This window comes from Vombatus ursinus, unplaced genomic scaffold (assembly GCF_900497805.2).
Source record: "Vombatus ursinus unplaced genomic scaffold, bare-nosed wombat genome assembly UNPS02014832.1, whole genome shotgun sequence".
Lineage (NCBI taxonomy): Eukaryota > Metazoa > Chordata > Mammalia > Diprotodontia > Vombatidae > Vombatus > Vombatus ursinus.
In genome coordinates, this window is record NW_020954610.1 from 3,721,800 (window position 1) to 3,736,776 (window position 14,977).

Consider the following 14,977-nt stretch of genomic DNA (forward strand, 5'->3'; position numbering starts at 1 on the left):
ACCCACTAAGGTCTGAGAAGAGGGAGTTAGAAAGTTGGGATAAACGATTTTGTCAAATATAAAACCAGAATGTGACTAGACTTAGAACTATGGAATTTAAAATTCATTTATACCAAAAAAGACAATGCCAAGCAGATCCTCCTACTTGAACTTTTTGAATCATTGTACTTCCCCTTCTCCCCCCACCCAGGGTATTTATGGTAGCTGTGTTTCTAATGCCTCTTTAAGAAAGAGTATTATACACAAAGAATTACTGCCAACTTATATGTACATGGTGATGTGTTTTTTATCAAGAATTTTCACATGTTAACTCATTTGACCCTCACAATAACCCTGTGTGGGAGGCAGTGCTATTCTTATCCTGCCCCAATGAAATCCTGAGAAATTAGATGATTTGCCCAAAGACACAGAACTAATAAACAGGAGAGGGCAGCTAGGTGGTACAGTGGATAGAGTACCTGGTCTGGTGTCAGGAGTATCTGAGTTCAAATGTGGCCTCATACACTTACTAGCCATGTTGACCCTGGGCAAGTCACTTGACCCTGTTTGCCTCAGTGTCCTCATCTGTACTATGAGCTGGAGAAGGAGATGACAAACGATTCCAGTATCTTTGTCTAGATAACCCGAAATGGGGTCAGAAAGAGTCAGATACGACTGAAACAACTCAACGATAAGAAGTAAACAGGAGAATAGTGAGTCAACACATAAAGTTTTCTTTCATATTTTGAAAAAGCTTGTCTGATTAATGAGTATCTTTTTTTAATACAGCGTATAAATAATATATCACCAGGGAGCACACTCTCTAGAAGCAGTCCCAAATTTAATGGTGGCCATTCTCCTCAGAATTTGCGGTATGACAGGTAGGTTAACATCTGCTGTCTTTACATTTGAATTCTGGATCTAATTTGATAAAGAAGTAAAATATTTCTTTTAAGAAATAGAATGACAATATTTTATTAGTCTTTTCTTTCTTCATTATATCCCTTAAAATAGGATAATAGATAGGATTTTGAATAGAACTTCAGATTTTATCTGACTTGTTTCATTAAACTGATCATTTAAAAATTTGTTTTAGCACAGCAACTAAAAGAGTTCTGGATTTCTTTTGTTCTTTGAAACATTTATTACTGGTGTATTGATATTACCTTCGTATTTATTGATTTGTTGACCCTGTTAAATTTGGGGTCGAGGATCTGGATCTGTGATATCCTTAGTTTTGGGAACTTTCCATGTGGAAACAGCTCCCTGATGTAGACCTAACTTAAGTTTCCCTTGGTCACACAGCTAGCATGTGTCAGGGACAGGACCGGAACCCAGTTCTCCCTTATTCTAAGACTGCCTTTCAGCCCACTACAGTAGTAGTATTAAACTCAACTAGAAATGGATCCCGGTGGGGCACATATTGACTTAGAAAAACACAAATTAACATTGCTTATGTTGTATCCTATTTCTGTTTATTTTGTTAAACCCTTTCCAATTATATTTTAATCTGGTTTTGACTAGAACTGGGAGTTTGACACCTCCTTATTACAGCACACCATCTCTTGCTAATAATACCAGTTTGAGATGTTTAAAGTACTTCATATCTGTTATCTAATTCTCTCAACAACCTTCTGAAATAGGAGCAAAGTAGAACTGCAGTAGCTCAAAAGAAATGTGATATATGCAAATTTAGAGACATTTCCACTGCAAGTGTTCATATGGACTATTTGTACCTAACCTGTAGTAGAGCCTTCTGATCAGCCACAGTCAAATATTCTGTACCTTGACCCTGACATAGTGATATCATTTTGGTCCTCTTCGAGCAAGAAGAACAAAAACCAATGGTAACAACCACCATTTTGCAGAAGAGAAAACTATGGTTTAGCAAGACTTGCCCGTTGTCACATAGCTCTTAAGTGTCAGAAACACAATAGGATTCTGCAGACTCCAAACTTCCTTCCTTCCTATTGGTCTAAGTAATGACTTATCCAACTTAAGTATTATTGGCATAAAAGGAAAATAAATTCACCTTTTTTTTTGTGGTTTGAGAGTTTGAGCCTTCCAAAGAATCTTATGTTTTTGAAAGTGATAAATGAAGAGAAAATTTTTTTTTTCTGTTTTTCGAGCCCTCATTATTGTTTAAGGTGATGATTACTTAGAATGTTGCAAGAAATGGTTTATGGAAACCAGTGGTATCATAACCCAGCCACAGAAAGGATAGATTAAATGTTCCTCCAGAATAGATTGAATGTTTCTACAGATGAGTTACATGACTAACAGAGTATGATAGCCCTCTGCTCTTGGCATACTTAGTATATAATATTGAAACCATTTTTCATTATCTCCAGTTTTCAAAATTTTAGGGATCATGTGGTTTAAGCCAAGAGAGATGGTTCCTGGCAGTAGTGTTCCTAAAGATTTTGAGCCTATCTTTCATTTCAGTCACTTAGCCTTCCAGAAGATCTCGAGTTGCTTTTGTTTCAAGTAATAGAGCAAAATAGTTTAAAAAATTGAATAATTGACATTTTGCCTCTGGTATTTTGAGGATGAAATGTTCCTTAGGGTTCTTACTAGAATTTGAAGAGAAAAAATGATGATCTCCATTTCTGACCCAAATTTTAATCCCTTTTCATGTGAAAACCTGTTAAATACAGAGAAGACTATACTTATATCCCACTTCTAGAATGAGCTATATAAGAGAATGGTCCTATCTTAGCTTTGTATGTGCCTTAGTGTCATCTAAGGGGTTTTGAGTCAATCACCCTTCTGTGTATACACTTCAACTGGGAGACATCTTTTTCTCTTCTGAAATGTTTTAGAGCTGAATACCATACTCAAGTGTGTGTGTGTGTGTGTGTGTGTGTGTGTGTGTGTGTGAGAGAGAGAGAGAAAGAGAGAGAGAGAGAAAGTGTACAACATAGTGGTACAGTTAACAGTACAATATAATGAACATTTGTTAAGTACCTACTATTTAGAGAACACTGTACTAGGTGCCTGGAAGAAATAAAGTTCAGCTCCCTAGAAGAAAATCTCCAGGGCCAGATGGATTTACATGTGAATTCTATCAAACATTTAAAGAACAATTAATTCCAATACTATATAGACTATTTGGTAAAATAGGTGAAGAAGGAATCTTACCAAATTCTTTTTATGATACAAATATGGTGCTGATACATAAACCAGGAAGAGTCAAGACAGAGAAAGAAAATTATATATGTTTTATTAATTTATTTTGATTCATCAATAATCACTTCCATATGCTTTTGAGTTTAAAATTTTTCTCCCCCTTCCTCCCCACAACCCTCCCCAAGACGGTGCACAATCTGATATAGGCTATACATTTACATTCATATTAAACATATTTTCACATTAGTGATGTTGTAAGTAGAAATTAAAGCCAATAGGAGGAACCATCAGAAAGAGGAAACAAAACTTGACAGAAGAGGAAAAAAAAATAGCAATTCAACTTTCATAGTTCTTTCTTTGGATGTCAATAGCAGTTTCCATCACAAGGCCTCTGGAGATGTCTTAGATCCTTGTATTGCCAGGAAGGGTTAAGTTTATCAATATTAGTCATCACACAATGTGGCTGTTATTGTGTACAATGTTCTCTTGGTTCTGTTCACTTCACTCAGCATCAGACCATACAAGTCTTTCCAGGTTTTTCTGAAGTCAGCCTGTTCATCATTTCTTATAGCACAATAGTATTCCATCACATTCACATATCACAGCTTGCTCAGCCATTCCCCAATTGATGGGCATCCTCTCAATTTCCAATTCTTTGCCACCACAAAAAGAGCTGCTATGAATATTTTTGTACATGTAGGTCCTTTTCCAGTTTGTGTGATCTCTTTGGTATATAGCCCTAGAAGTGCTATTGCTGGGTCAAAGGGTATGCACATTTTTGTAGCCCTTTGGGCATAGCTCCAAATTGCTCTCCGAAATGGTTGGATCATTTCACAACTCCACCAACAATGCATTAGTGTTCCAATTTTTCCACATCTTCTCCAACATTTATCATTTTCCTGTTTTGTCATGTTGGCCATTCTGATAGGTGTGATGTGGTACCTCAGAGTTGTTTTGATTTGCATTTCTCTAATCAATAGTGATTTAGAGCATTTTTTCATATGACTATAGATGGCTTTAATTTCTTCATCTGAGAACTGTCTGTTCATATATCCTTTGACCTCTTATCAATTGGGGAATGGCTTGTATTCTTATAAATTTGACTTAATTCTCTATATATTTTAAAAATGAGGCCCTTATCAGAGAGACTGGTTGTAAAAATTCTGAGAAAGAAAATTATAGGCCAATTTCTCTGATGAATATAGATGCAAAAATTTTAAACAAAATATTAGCAAATAGATTATAGCAACTTATCACAAGAATAGTACACTATGACCAGGTAGGATTTTTACCAGGAATGCAGGGCTGGTTCAATATAAGGAAAACTATCAGCAAAATTCATTATATCAACAATAAAACTAACAGAAACCACATGATCATCTCAATAGATGCAGAAAAATCTTTTGACAAAATACAACACCCATTCCTTTTAAAAACACTAGAAAACATAGGTATAAATGGAGTCTTCCTTAAAATAATAAATAGCATCTATCTAAAACCTTCATCAAGCATAATATGTAATGGGGACAAGCTAGAAGCATTTCCAATAAGATCAGGGGTGAAACAAGGATGTCTATTATCACCACTGTTATTCAACATCGTACTGGAAACGTTAGCTTTAGCAATAAGAGAAGAAAAAGACATTGAAGGTATCAGAATAGGCAAAGAAGAAACAAAACTATCACTTTTTGCAGATGATATGATGTTATGTTTAGAGAATCCCAGAGAATCAAGTAAAAAACTACTCGAAATAATAAACAACTTTAACAAAGTTGCAGGCTATAAAATAAACCCACATAAATTATTGGCATTGCTATATATTACCAACAAAGCCCAACAGCAAGAGATAGAAAGAGAAATTCCATTTAAACTTACTGTAGACATTATAAAATATTTAGGAGTCTACCTCCTGAAACAAACCCAGGAACTCTATGAACACAATTACAAAACACTTTTCACGCAAATAAAGTCAGATCTAAATAATTGGAAAAACATCAGTTGCTCTTGGGTAGGCCGAGCTAATATAATAAAAATGACAATTTTATCTAAGCTAATTTACTTATTCAGTGCCATACCAATCAAACTACCAAAAATTATTTTATAGAGTTAGAAAAAATAATAACAAGATTCATTTGGAAGAACAAAAGGTCCAGAATATCAAGAGAACTAATGAAAAGAAATGCAGGGGAAGGTGGCCTAGCCATTCCAGATCTTAAATTGTATTATAAAGCAGCAATCATCAAAACTGCTTGGTACTGGCTAAGAAATAGAGTGGTGGATCAGTGGAATAGGTTAAATATGCAAGACACAGTGGTCAATGACTATAGTAATCTATTATTTGATAAACCCAAAGACCCTAGCTTCTGGGATAAGAACCCACTCTTTGCAAAAAACTGCTGGGAAAACTGGAAAAGAGTATGGCAGAAACTAGGCATAGACCAAAATCTCACCATATACCAAAATAAAGTCAAAATGAGTACATGATTTAGATATAAAGGCTGATACTATAAGCAAACTGGGAGAGCAAGGAATAGTTTACCTATCAGATCTATGGAGAACAGAAGAATTCATGACCAAACAGGAGATAGAGAACATTACAAAAAGCAAAATAGATAATTTTGATTACATTAAATTGAAAAGTTTTTACACAAACAAAGCCAATGTAACTAAGATTAGAAGGAAGGTAGAAAGTTGGGAAAGAATTTTTATAACCAGTCTCTCTGATAAGGGCCTCATTTTAAAAATATATAGAGAATTAAGTCAAATTTATAAGAATACAAGCCATTCCCCAATTGATAAATGATCAAAGGATATGAACAGACAGTTCTCAGATGAAGAAATTAAAGCCATTTATAATCATATGAAGAAACGCTCTAAATCACTATTGATTAGAGAAATGCAAATCAAAACAACTCTGAGGTACCACATCACACCTATCAGAATGGCCAACATGACAAAACAGGAAAATGATAAATGTTGGAGAAGATGTGGAAAAATTGGAACACTAATGCATTGTTGGTGGAGTTGTGAAATGATCCAACCATTTCAGAGAGCAATTTGGAGCTATGCCCAAAGGGCTACAAAAATGTGCATACCCTTTGACCCAGCAATAGCACTTCTAGGGCTATATACCAAAGAGATCACACAAACTGGAAAAGGACCTACATGTACAAAAATATTCATAGCAGCTCTTTTTGTGGTGGCAAAGAATTGGAAATTGAGAGGATGCCCATCAACTGGGGAATGGCTGAGCAAGCTGTGGTATATGAATGTGATGGAATACTATTGTGCTATAAGAAATGATGAACAGGCTGACTTCAGAAAAATCTGGAAAGACTTGTATGGTCTGATGCTGAGTGAAGTGAACAGAACCAAGAGAACATTGTACACAATAACAGTGTGATGACTAATATTGATAAACTTAACCCTTCCTGGCAATACAAGGATCTAAGACATCTCCAGAGGCCTTGTGATGGAAACTGCTATCGACATCCAAAGAAAGAACTATGCAAGTCGAATTGCTATTTTTTTTTCTCTTCTGTTGAGTTTTGTTTCCTCTTTCTGATGGTTCCTCCTATTGGTTTTAATTTCTACTTACAACATCACTAATGTGAAAATATGTTTAATATGAATGTAAATGTATAGCCTATATCTTGGGGAGGGTGGTGGGAAGGAAGGGGGGGAAATTTTAAACTCAAAAGCATATGGAAGTGATTATTGATTAAATCAAAATAAATTAATAAAAGAAGATTAAAAAAAAGAAATAAAGTTCAGCTAGGACATGGCCTCCACTTCTTGGGAGACTTGAATATAACGGGAGATGTTAGGCAAATGACTATAATGCATACAATTACAAAAGAAAAAGACCTGTGAGAGAGGTCTGAGGGAGTGAGTTGTTACTAATGGTGAGAGAAGAGTATGGGAAGATCAGGAATGTCTTCCTGGAAGATGTAGCATTTAATTTAGTCTTTAAAGGAAGAGTAGAAATTCAGCAGAGGAAAGGAGGGCATTCTAGGTCTATGGAACAATATGAGTACAGTCAAGGTAGTAATAAGAGGCAGAGCTTAGTTTGGTAGGAAGCAGAGTTGTTCAATTGGGCTGCTCTATTTGTCGGTGGGCATAATTGGAGTGTGTTGAAAGGAATAATTTGAGGTAAGGCTGAAGTGGCAGGCTGGTGTCAGTTGTTGACTTCCATGAATGTCATATAGATTGCTCAAATATTTCCAGCATCTCCCTACTGTCAAAGAAGTAACATGACCAAATCTATACGTAAGTAATTATTCTGGCACTAATAGGGAGGGTAGATGGGGGGCGGGGGAGAAAGTAGAAGAATTATCTGCAAAGAAGATATAACAAGAATCTTAGAAGTACTAATGTGAGGGCCTATACTAGGGTGGTAGTTATAAGAATAGAGATTAGAAGATGGATTCCAGAGATGCTGAAGATATGAAATTGATTAGACTTAGGACTTGAATAGATATGAGAACTGAGAGATAAGGGAGAGTCATTGATAACACTAACATTCCAAACACGGAAACCTGGATAAAATACCCGAGGCAGAAATGGTAGAAACAGAAAGCAGATGTAGAGGGAAAGGTGTGTAATGAACTTATTTTTAGACTTGTTAAATTTGAGGAGGCAGTGGGGTATTACATTGGAGTTGTAAAGTCCTTAGATCAGAATTGCAAATATAGATTTTGCCAAAATAATGACACCTGATATTTGGGAAGGGATCTCTATGGCCATATGGAACAACACATATGAGAAAGACTTTTGAGCTTGTTTAATAGTAATAATAATAATAATAATAATAATAATAATTATAATTATAACAAATAGCTAAAATTTAAATAGCACTGTGCTAAGTGTTCCACAATTTAATATCTCATGTGATGCTTACAACAATTCGTGGAGGTGGGTGATATTATTTTTTACTTTTTTACTTACTTTGCAAAAGGAAAACAGAGATCTTATAGTCTCCACAATTGAAATTACTTTCTTGGTACTGCTTAACCTGTTTTGAGCATTCTGAACTCTTCATTAAACCCCGTATTTTCTTTCCTATTTATCATCAGGTCATCACGTTCTTCCTACGTGGATGAGGATTGTGATTCATTAGCCCTTTGCGATCCAATGCAGAGGATGAACTATGAGGTTGATAGCCTGCCTGAGAGCTGCTTTGACAGTGGCCTGTCGACTTTGAGAGATTCTAATGAATATGATTTTGAGGTGGAAGACAAGCATCAAAGGAGTTTTCAAAGGTCACAGTGCACGCAGGAGAGCTTTGGGGGTGATGCGTCTGATACAGATGTAAGCCCTGGAAATGATTGATCTTCTAAGACCTTTGATGAAAAGAAAAATTAACCCTCTCTTTGAAATTAACTAGCCTCAAGAGTTCACAGGAACCAAAGGGGTTTTTAATGAAGTTATAAATGTTAAATGGGATCAATAAAACAGTACAATTTCTCTCCCCGGCTTAAGAAGGACTTCCTTACTGGATTGGCACAGTTGAGCATTCTTGACTTCCATAGTAGATTGGCACATGCTGCTTAATGACATCCAATGCAGTTTGTATGGTGTATCTTTTTGTTTAAATACATCTTTTTCATTTCTAAAAATAATATTTTTGGGGCAGGTTCCAGAGATACGAGATGAAGAAGCCTATGGTTCTGACAGCATCAGTACAATATTAGGCTGGAAACCCTCAGAATCTGTTGCTGAAGGGAACTTGGGTACTTCTGCAAGAAAGCCTATATCAGCCCTCTCACCACAGGTAAGTACTATTTTTGTGGGATGTCTTTTTTTCATGCCCTTTGGTAATTTTCTATTTCCTGATACAAACTAGGAATATAAGGGACAAAAAGTAATTAAAATTTTCTCATCCTGAATTTTCTTTTAGGCAAACTTGGCTGATGGCAACCGTAAATATCCTAGCTCAGACAAGGCATATAAAATTGTTCTTGCTGGAGATGCTGCTGTGGGGAAGTCCAGTTTTCTCATGAGGCTTTGTAAGAATGAATTTCGAGGAAACACCGGTGCCACTCTAGGTATATTTCCTGTTTTAATTGCTGATGAAAAAGAATGCTTTCCTAAACTTCTTGCTTAACTTCTTATGGGGATTACATATGTGCAAAATACATTAGAAAATCCTTGGAACCCCTTCCTGTTCTCCAAAAATTACTATACTTTGCAGAATGCTTCTCTTTTACTTTTATTTTTTAAGACTGGGTTTCTATTTCACCCAGGCTGAAAGAACAGGGATGACTCACATGCCTAGTCCATTTCTAAGTGGCATGGGAGCTTTGACCTGCTCTGATTGCCACCTGGGCTTGTTCAATCTTCTCTGGCAACCCAGTCACCCCCTGCTCCTTGGGATTGACCTTACTAATTCCAAACTTAGCACGGACATCCCATTGGCTTCATTCATTGAAGCTCACAACTCCAAAGCTCAAGAGATCTCTCCCAGATTCATATGGCCAGATGAGAGGAGGGGTTGGCATACTTTCTACTCTTCACTCTCACTTCCAGACCATCTTTCTCTTCCATCGTAGCTGTAACCATTTATCCTCCATTAAAGTCCATAAAGTCCATGGTATCTTATTTCTATAATCCCTTCCTCTATGTTCCTGTCTCTAAAGACTTCTTGGTTACTCTCTCATCTTTCTCAATGAATTCAGTTCCTGGCCCAAAGTCTTTCTCTCTACTCCACTCCCTGGTATCAGACTTAAGGGTTAGAATTCATATTGAAGCTCTTCCAACAACCCAGACACTAAATACTTGGGCCTCCTCTAATCAAACGATTGTATATTGTACTTCAGCTATACGCGATCATTATCATGTATTGGTCCTTGCTGCCTCTCAGAAAGGTGTCATCTTCATAATCCTGAAATTTGAAATTCTACTCCCTGGCCACAATTTTCTATTCTTTGGACTCTCACTTTTAGCCTATTATTTTCCCTAATGATGACCTCTGTTCTCTTGATTCACCCCCTCCCCCTTCTTCCAGTTTGCTTCTACTAGTCTGTTTTCACTCACCTCCATATACCAAACACTGACTACACAGTGAACATTTCTTTTGTTCCTGTGTTCCTTTCTTACTATCCTACTTGCCACATTTCCTGAGATTCTTTCTGGGTAACCCTGACCATCTTTTTTATTTCTAGACTTCTGTGTTGCTATAGATTGGATCTGTTACAAATTTTGGTGCCATTTGTAATGCCTTCCCTGCTATTCACTAGTCATCATCCTTTATTCTTATAAACTCTCTGTCCAATTTACGACTGACTGTTCCAAGCCTTTCTCTCATTCCTATGGCCTCAACCAAATCCCCACATTTCTGCACAGTCAGGTAGACGACTTACCTGCCTTCTTCTTCATGGAGGTTGATAACCTTCCCTCAAAATCTTTCCATGTTTCTCAAAATTTCTCAGCATCATAGCTTACTATCTTTCTTTGGTCTGGTCATAAAAGAATTGTTGCCCTGGTTAATTCCTCTACTTGAACCTTGAATCCTATTCTACCCTCCCTTCTCCGGGTCCTTGCTCCAATACTGAATAGAACAGTGGACTTGGAGTCAGAAAGATTTGAGTTAGAATCCTACTTTAGACACTTACCATCTGTGTGATCCTTAGCAAAGCCTTGGGATGACTCATATGCCTACTTGATTTCTAAAGGGCATGGGAGCTTTGAGCTGCTCTGATTCTCAACTGGGCTTATTCAATCTTCTTTGGCAACCCAGTCACCCCCTGCTCTTTGGGATTGACCCTTATTAATTCCAAACTTCCCCTTGGCCTTAATTTCTTCATCTATAAAATGAGAGATGTGCGTGCATGCGTGAGTGTGTGTGTGTGTGTAATTTTTGGTCTCATAGGTCTTTTCCAGCTAAAAATCTATGATCTCATGATCCCTTTTAGGCTTTCTGTAGCCATATGCCTGCAAATATGCTTGAGTTTCTTAATCCTAACTCATCTCACTATTATTCAATCTCTCTTTCCTACCTTCCTTTGTTAAACTTCTTCAAAAAGTTTTCTATGTTTTATGATTCTCCTGACCACTCAATCTTCCCGTAACCTTTTATAACTGGGCTTCCATGACATTGGTATTAAATTTTAAAATTGCCCTTTCCAATGTCACCAAATTCAAGCACCACATCCAAAGGCCTTCTTCATAACCTCTTTGTAGCATTTCATACTTTTACCCTGTCCAATCTACTAAATAGTTTTCTTCTCCCTTGGCATCTGACCCATCATCCTCTTCTCATTTTCCTTTTATGTCTCTACCTCTGCCTGGTTCACTGGCTTTGTCATTTTCCTGACTGCTTAAGGTTGGCAGTTATTAAGATTCTTTCTTTTGTCTCTGTCTCTTTTGACACTCCTAGCTATCTCATACATTCCCCTGACTTCAACTATTATTTCTGTTCAGATGACTCCCAAACCTGTGTTTCTAGCCCTTCACCTCTAGTTTCATACTTCCATCTTTGACTGCCTGTAAAATAGTTCCACTATCTCCTCAAACTCTGTATATCCAAAACTGAGCTTATCTTTTTCCTAAATTTGTACTTCTTTCTGACTTTATCAATCTATTTATATTTTATTTGATAGAATAAGGTAAATTGTTTATTCCATTGTACAAGGCTAAAATTTCATTTCAATGTAATTCATAATGGTATTTTAATGTTTAATTCAGGTCACTAGAGTGTGTTTTAATAGTGGAATCAAGCCTGAAGAGTCTAGCTCAAAATTAACTAATTATGTTGGCACAAAAACCTTTTTGTCCCATAGCCATGGAGTATACCCATGCCCCAGCCAGTCTTAGATCAGAATGGGAAATGAGGCAAGAATGTGTATGGCTTATTGCTTATCCATCATCACTATTGGAAAGAAATACACCTCAAAAGTGTTCTATACTGATTAGGTCAATGGAGTCATCTTTATGAATGACTTTGTATTTTACTTTCACATGATGTTGGGGTGATATAGATGCTTGTCACATCTTGAAGAAGTCTTTAAAAGCAAAATAAATGGAAATATTGACTTCTTACTCTCAGCCCTTATGCTTCTTTTAAAGGAGTTGATTTTCAAATGAAGACTCTTATTGTGGATGGAGAGCCTACAGTCTTACAGCTCTGGGATACAGCTGGTCAAGAGAGGCAAGTGCCATTCACAGATTTCATACTTATATGGAGAATTTGTGATGAAAGATGATAAATATTTACTAGATTGTTTGCTCATTTTTTTTTATATTCTCCAGTTTCATTGGAAGTCTGGTTACTATTTTCTCCGTATTCCAATCCTTTTTCCCTCTTCCCTACCCTTCTTCCTCTTCGTTTTTATATTTGGCAGATGAAGAGACTTTTAGCAACTCCTCAGTTTGTGTGGTTAAGAAGGCTCCAGAATATCCTTTTTTTTTCCTAAAGAAAGATTCAAGCAAGGTGACTTTTTCTTATGAAATGCTAATGTGGGCAGCTGCTTAGCTGTGAAAGATTAAAAATGATGTATTTTCCATGACGCAATGAAGATTCTGACTTCACTTCATTGAAGAAAGTGAACCTTTCAGCTCTTCTCTGTACAAAGGCAGAGACATTCATCAGCACAGACCTATTTCTGTAGGACTTGTAATGCATGTTCATTGCCATTGACTAAAAAGCATTAGGAAGGAGCTTCTTATCCTGTCTAGCCTCTCTGGGAATAAAACTCATCAGCTCATCTGAAGCAGACTGGGCTTTTTAGAATTCAAGCTAAAAGATGTATAACTAAGGTAGTCTTTCAGATGTGAGCTATGTCAAATCTGCATGAAATTCTAACAGTATCACATGTGGAAGCAGAGCTAAGACATGTCACTTAGGAGCTATCTCTCCCTACCAACCCCTGCTAACCCTCTTCTTCCTTTTAATACTCAACACCCTCTAACTTCCTCTGTCTCAAACCCACTTACCTTACTCCTGTGGCATCAGGTTCAGTGCATGGGAGTATAGAGTGCCGAAAACTCTGACCAGAAGCACCTCTGCCTGTGACTTCCACTAGAATGGCCATACCTTTATCCTGTCCTCTTTGGACATTGAGAAGCACCAGCACTAGAGGCTGTTTTGCAGGCCACATGCTTTTTAAAAATTGTTTCTATGGATGAGGATTCTGGGAAGATGGCAGAGGAGGCCAGAAATTCTAAACTCTCCAGATTTCCCCTACAAACAAGACAAAGCAACGCCTCAGGTTGAACATAGAGTGGTAAAAATAAACAAGAATTGGGGCAGAACAGTGGTCCTCCTGGGGCAACAGGAAGAAAAGTCACAGGACAGAGGTTTGGTCCCTGTGAAGTGTAAACATCTCCAGGCTAGTTCTATTGAAACAGCAAGCCAAGGAGTCCTCGGGCTAGCTGGGTTGGGAGGTAACCTCGGTCTCACTTGCCAGACCGTATTGGAAGTCCAACATCTGAGCAGGGGAAGATTGAGGGAACCTTTGCTGATAAGGGATGCCAGGCCCAGCTGTGCTGCCCAGACTCGCCTTGGATGAGAAGGAACCAGCACATGCCCAGTGAATGCAAAAGCCTTGGGGTAGGGACACTGCTGCCTGTGGGCACGTATAGGAGGGCAGAGTCCTAGATTTTGGTTCCAGGCCAGAGGGGAGAACTGAAGGAGAACCTGAGGCCAGAGACACCATCCCCTATACCCCAGGACTAGGGGTGGTTACAATAACAAACTGCTATAAATTAAAAAAAATGAGTAGGCAAAGGAGAAAGAATCCAACCACAGAAAGTTACTATGGGAACAGAGAAGACCAGACTTCATCTTCAGAGGAGCATATTGAAACAAAAAGACTCCTGCCCCAAAGAGTAGCATAAAATGGTCACTTGCCCAAAAATAATTCATGGAAGAACTTAAAAAAGACTTTAAAAATCAAATGAGAGAGATTGAGGAAAATTAAAAAAATAACAATTCAAGAAAAAGAAGAAGATTACGAAAAGAAAGTCAACCAACTAGAAAAGAAGATCCAGAATCTTAAGAAAGAAAATGACTCCTTGAAAATTAGAATTAGGCAAGGGGAAGCCGGCGAAGTTACAAGAGATCAAGAAATAATAAAATAAAATATAAAGAATGAAAAAATAGAAGAGAAAGTGAAACATCTCATAAGAAAAACAGCTGATCTGGAGAACAGATCAAGAAGTGAAAACATAAGAATTATTGGACTACCTAAAAGCTACGATAAAAAAAAAGAATCTTGATACAGTAATATAAGAAATAATTAAAGAAATTGTCCTGAAGTGTTAGAACAAGAGGGAAAAGGAGAAATAGAAAAAAAATACACCAATCACCACCTGAAAGAGATCCTGTGAGGAAAACCTACAGGAATATCATAGCTCAATTCTGAAACTCCCAGCTTAAGAATAAAATATTATGAGCAACAAGGAAAAAAAAACAATTCAAATATGTCAGAACCACAGTGAGAATCATAGAAGACCTAAAAGACCACAGATTTTGGAACACTATATATCAAAGAGCAAAAGAACTGGGATTGCGGCCAAAAATATTATACCCAGTGAAGTTAAGCATAATCCTGAATGAAAAAGAATGGATATTCAATGAATTGCCAGACTTTTAGGATTGTGTTGCAAAAAGACCCGAGATCAATAGAAAATTTGGCATATAAATTCCAAGAGAAATCTAAGGTAAACGTCAAAGACTAATTATAAGGGATTCAATAAGGACATACTGTTTACTTTTTATATGAGGAAATGTAAATCATATGTCTAAGATTGTTATTAGTAATTGGGTAGTTCAAAAGAAGATTGGGGTAGAGTTGAGGATAACGTGATACTACAAAGTAAACCTTCTAGGGAAAGGTAAAAAGAGTAATTATCTTGTACAAATGGGGTG

General features: G+C 37.0%; 1 protein-coding gene across 1 annotated transcript in view; it reads left to right on the plus strand.

Annotated features, from left to right (window-relative positions):
* The window catches only part of LOC114025602 (ras and EF-hand domain-containing protein-like), a 107,309-nt gene that overhangs the window by 60,540 nt on the left and 31,792 nt on the right, over window positions 1-14,977 (plus strand). Inside the window, exons 9-13 of the mRNA XM_027839080.1 lie at window positions 769-860; window positions 8,184-8,418; window positions 8,744-8,881; window positions 9,008-9,155; window positions 12,175-12,256. Of these exons, the coding sequence (XP_027694881.1) occupies window positions 769-860; window positions 8,184-8,418; window positions 8,744-8,881; window positions 9,008-9,155; window positions 12,175-12,256 (695 nt within the window). The remainder of the gene's footprint in view (window positions 1-768; window positions 861-8,183; window positions 8,419-8,743; window positions 8,882-9,007; window positions 9,156-12,174; window positions 12,257-14,977) is intronic.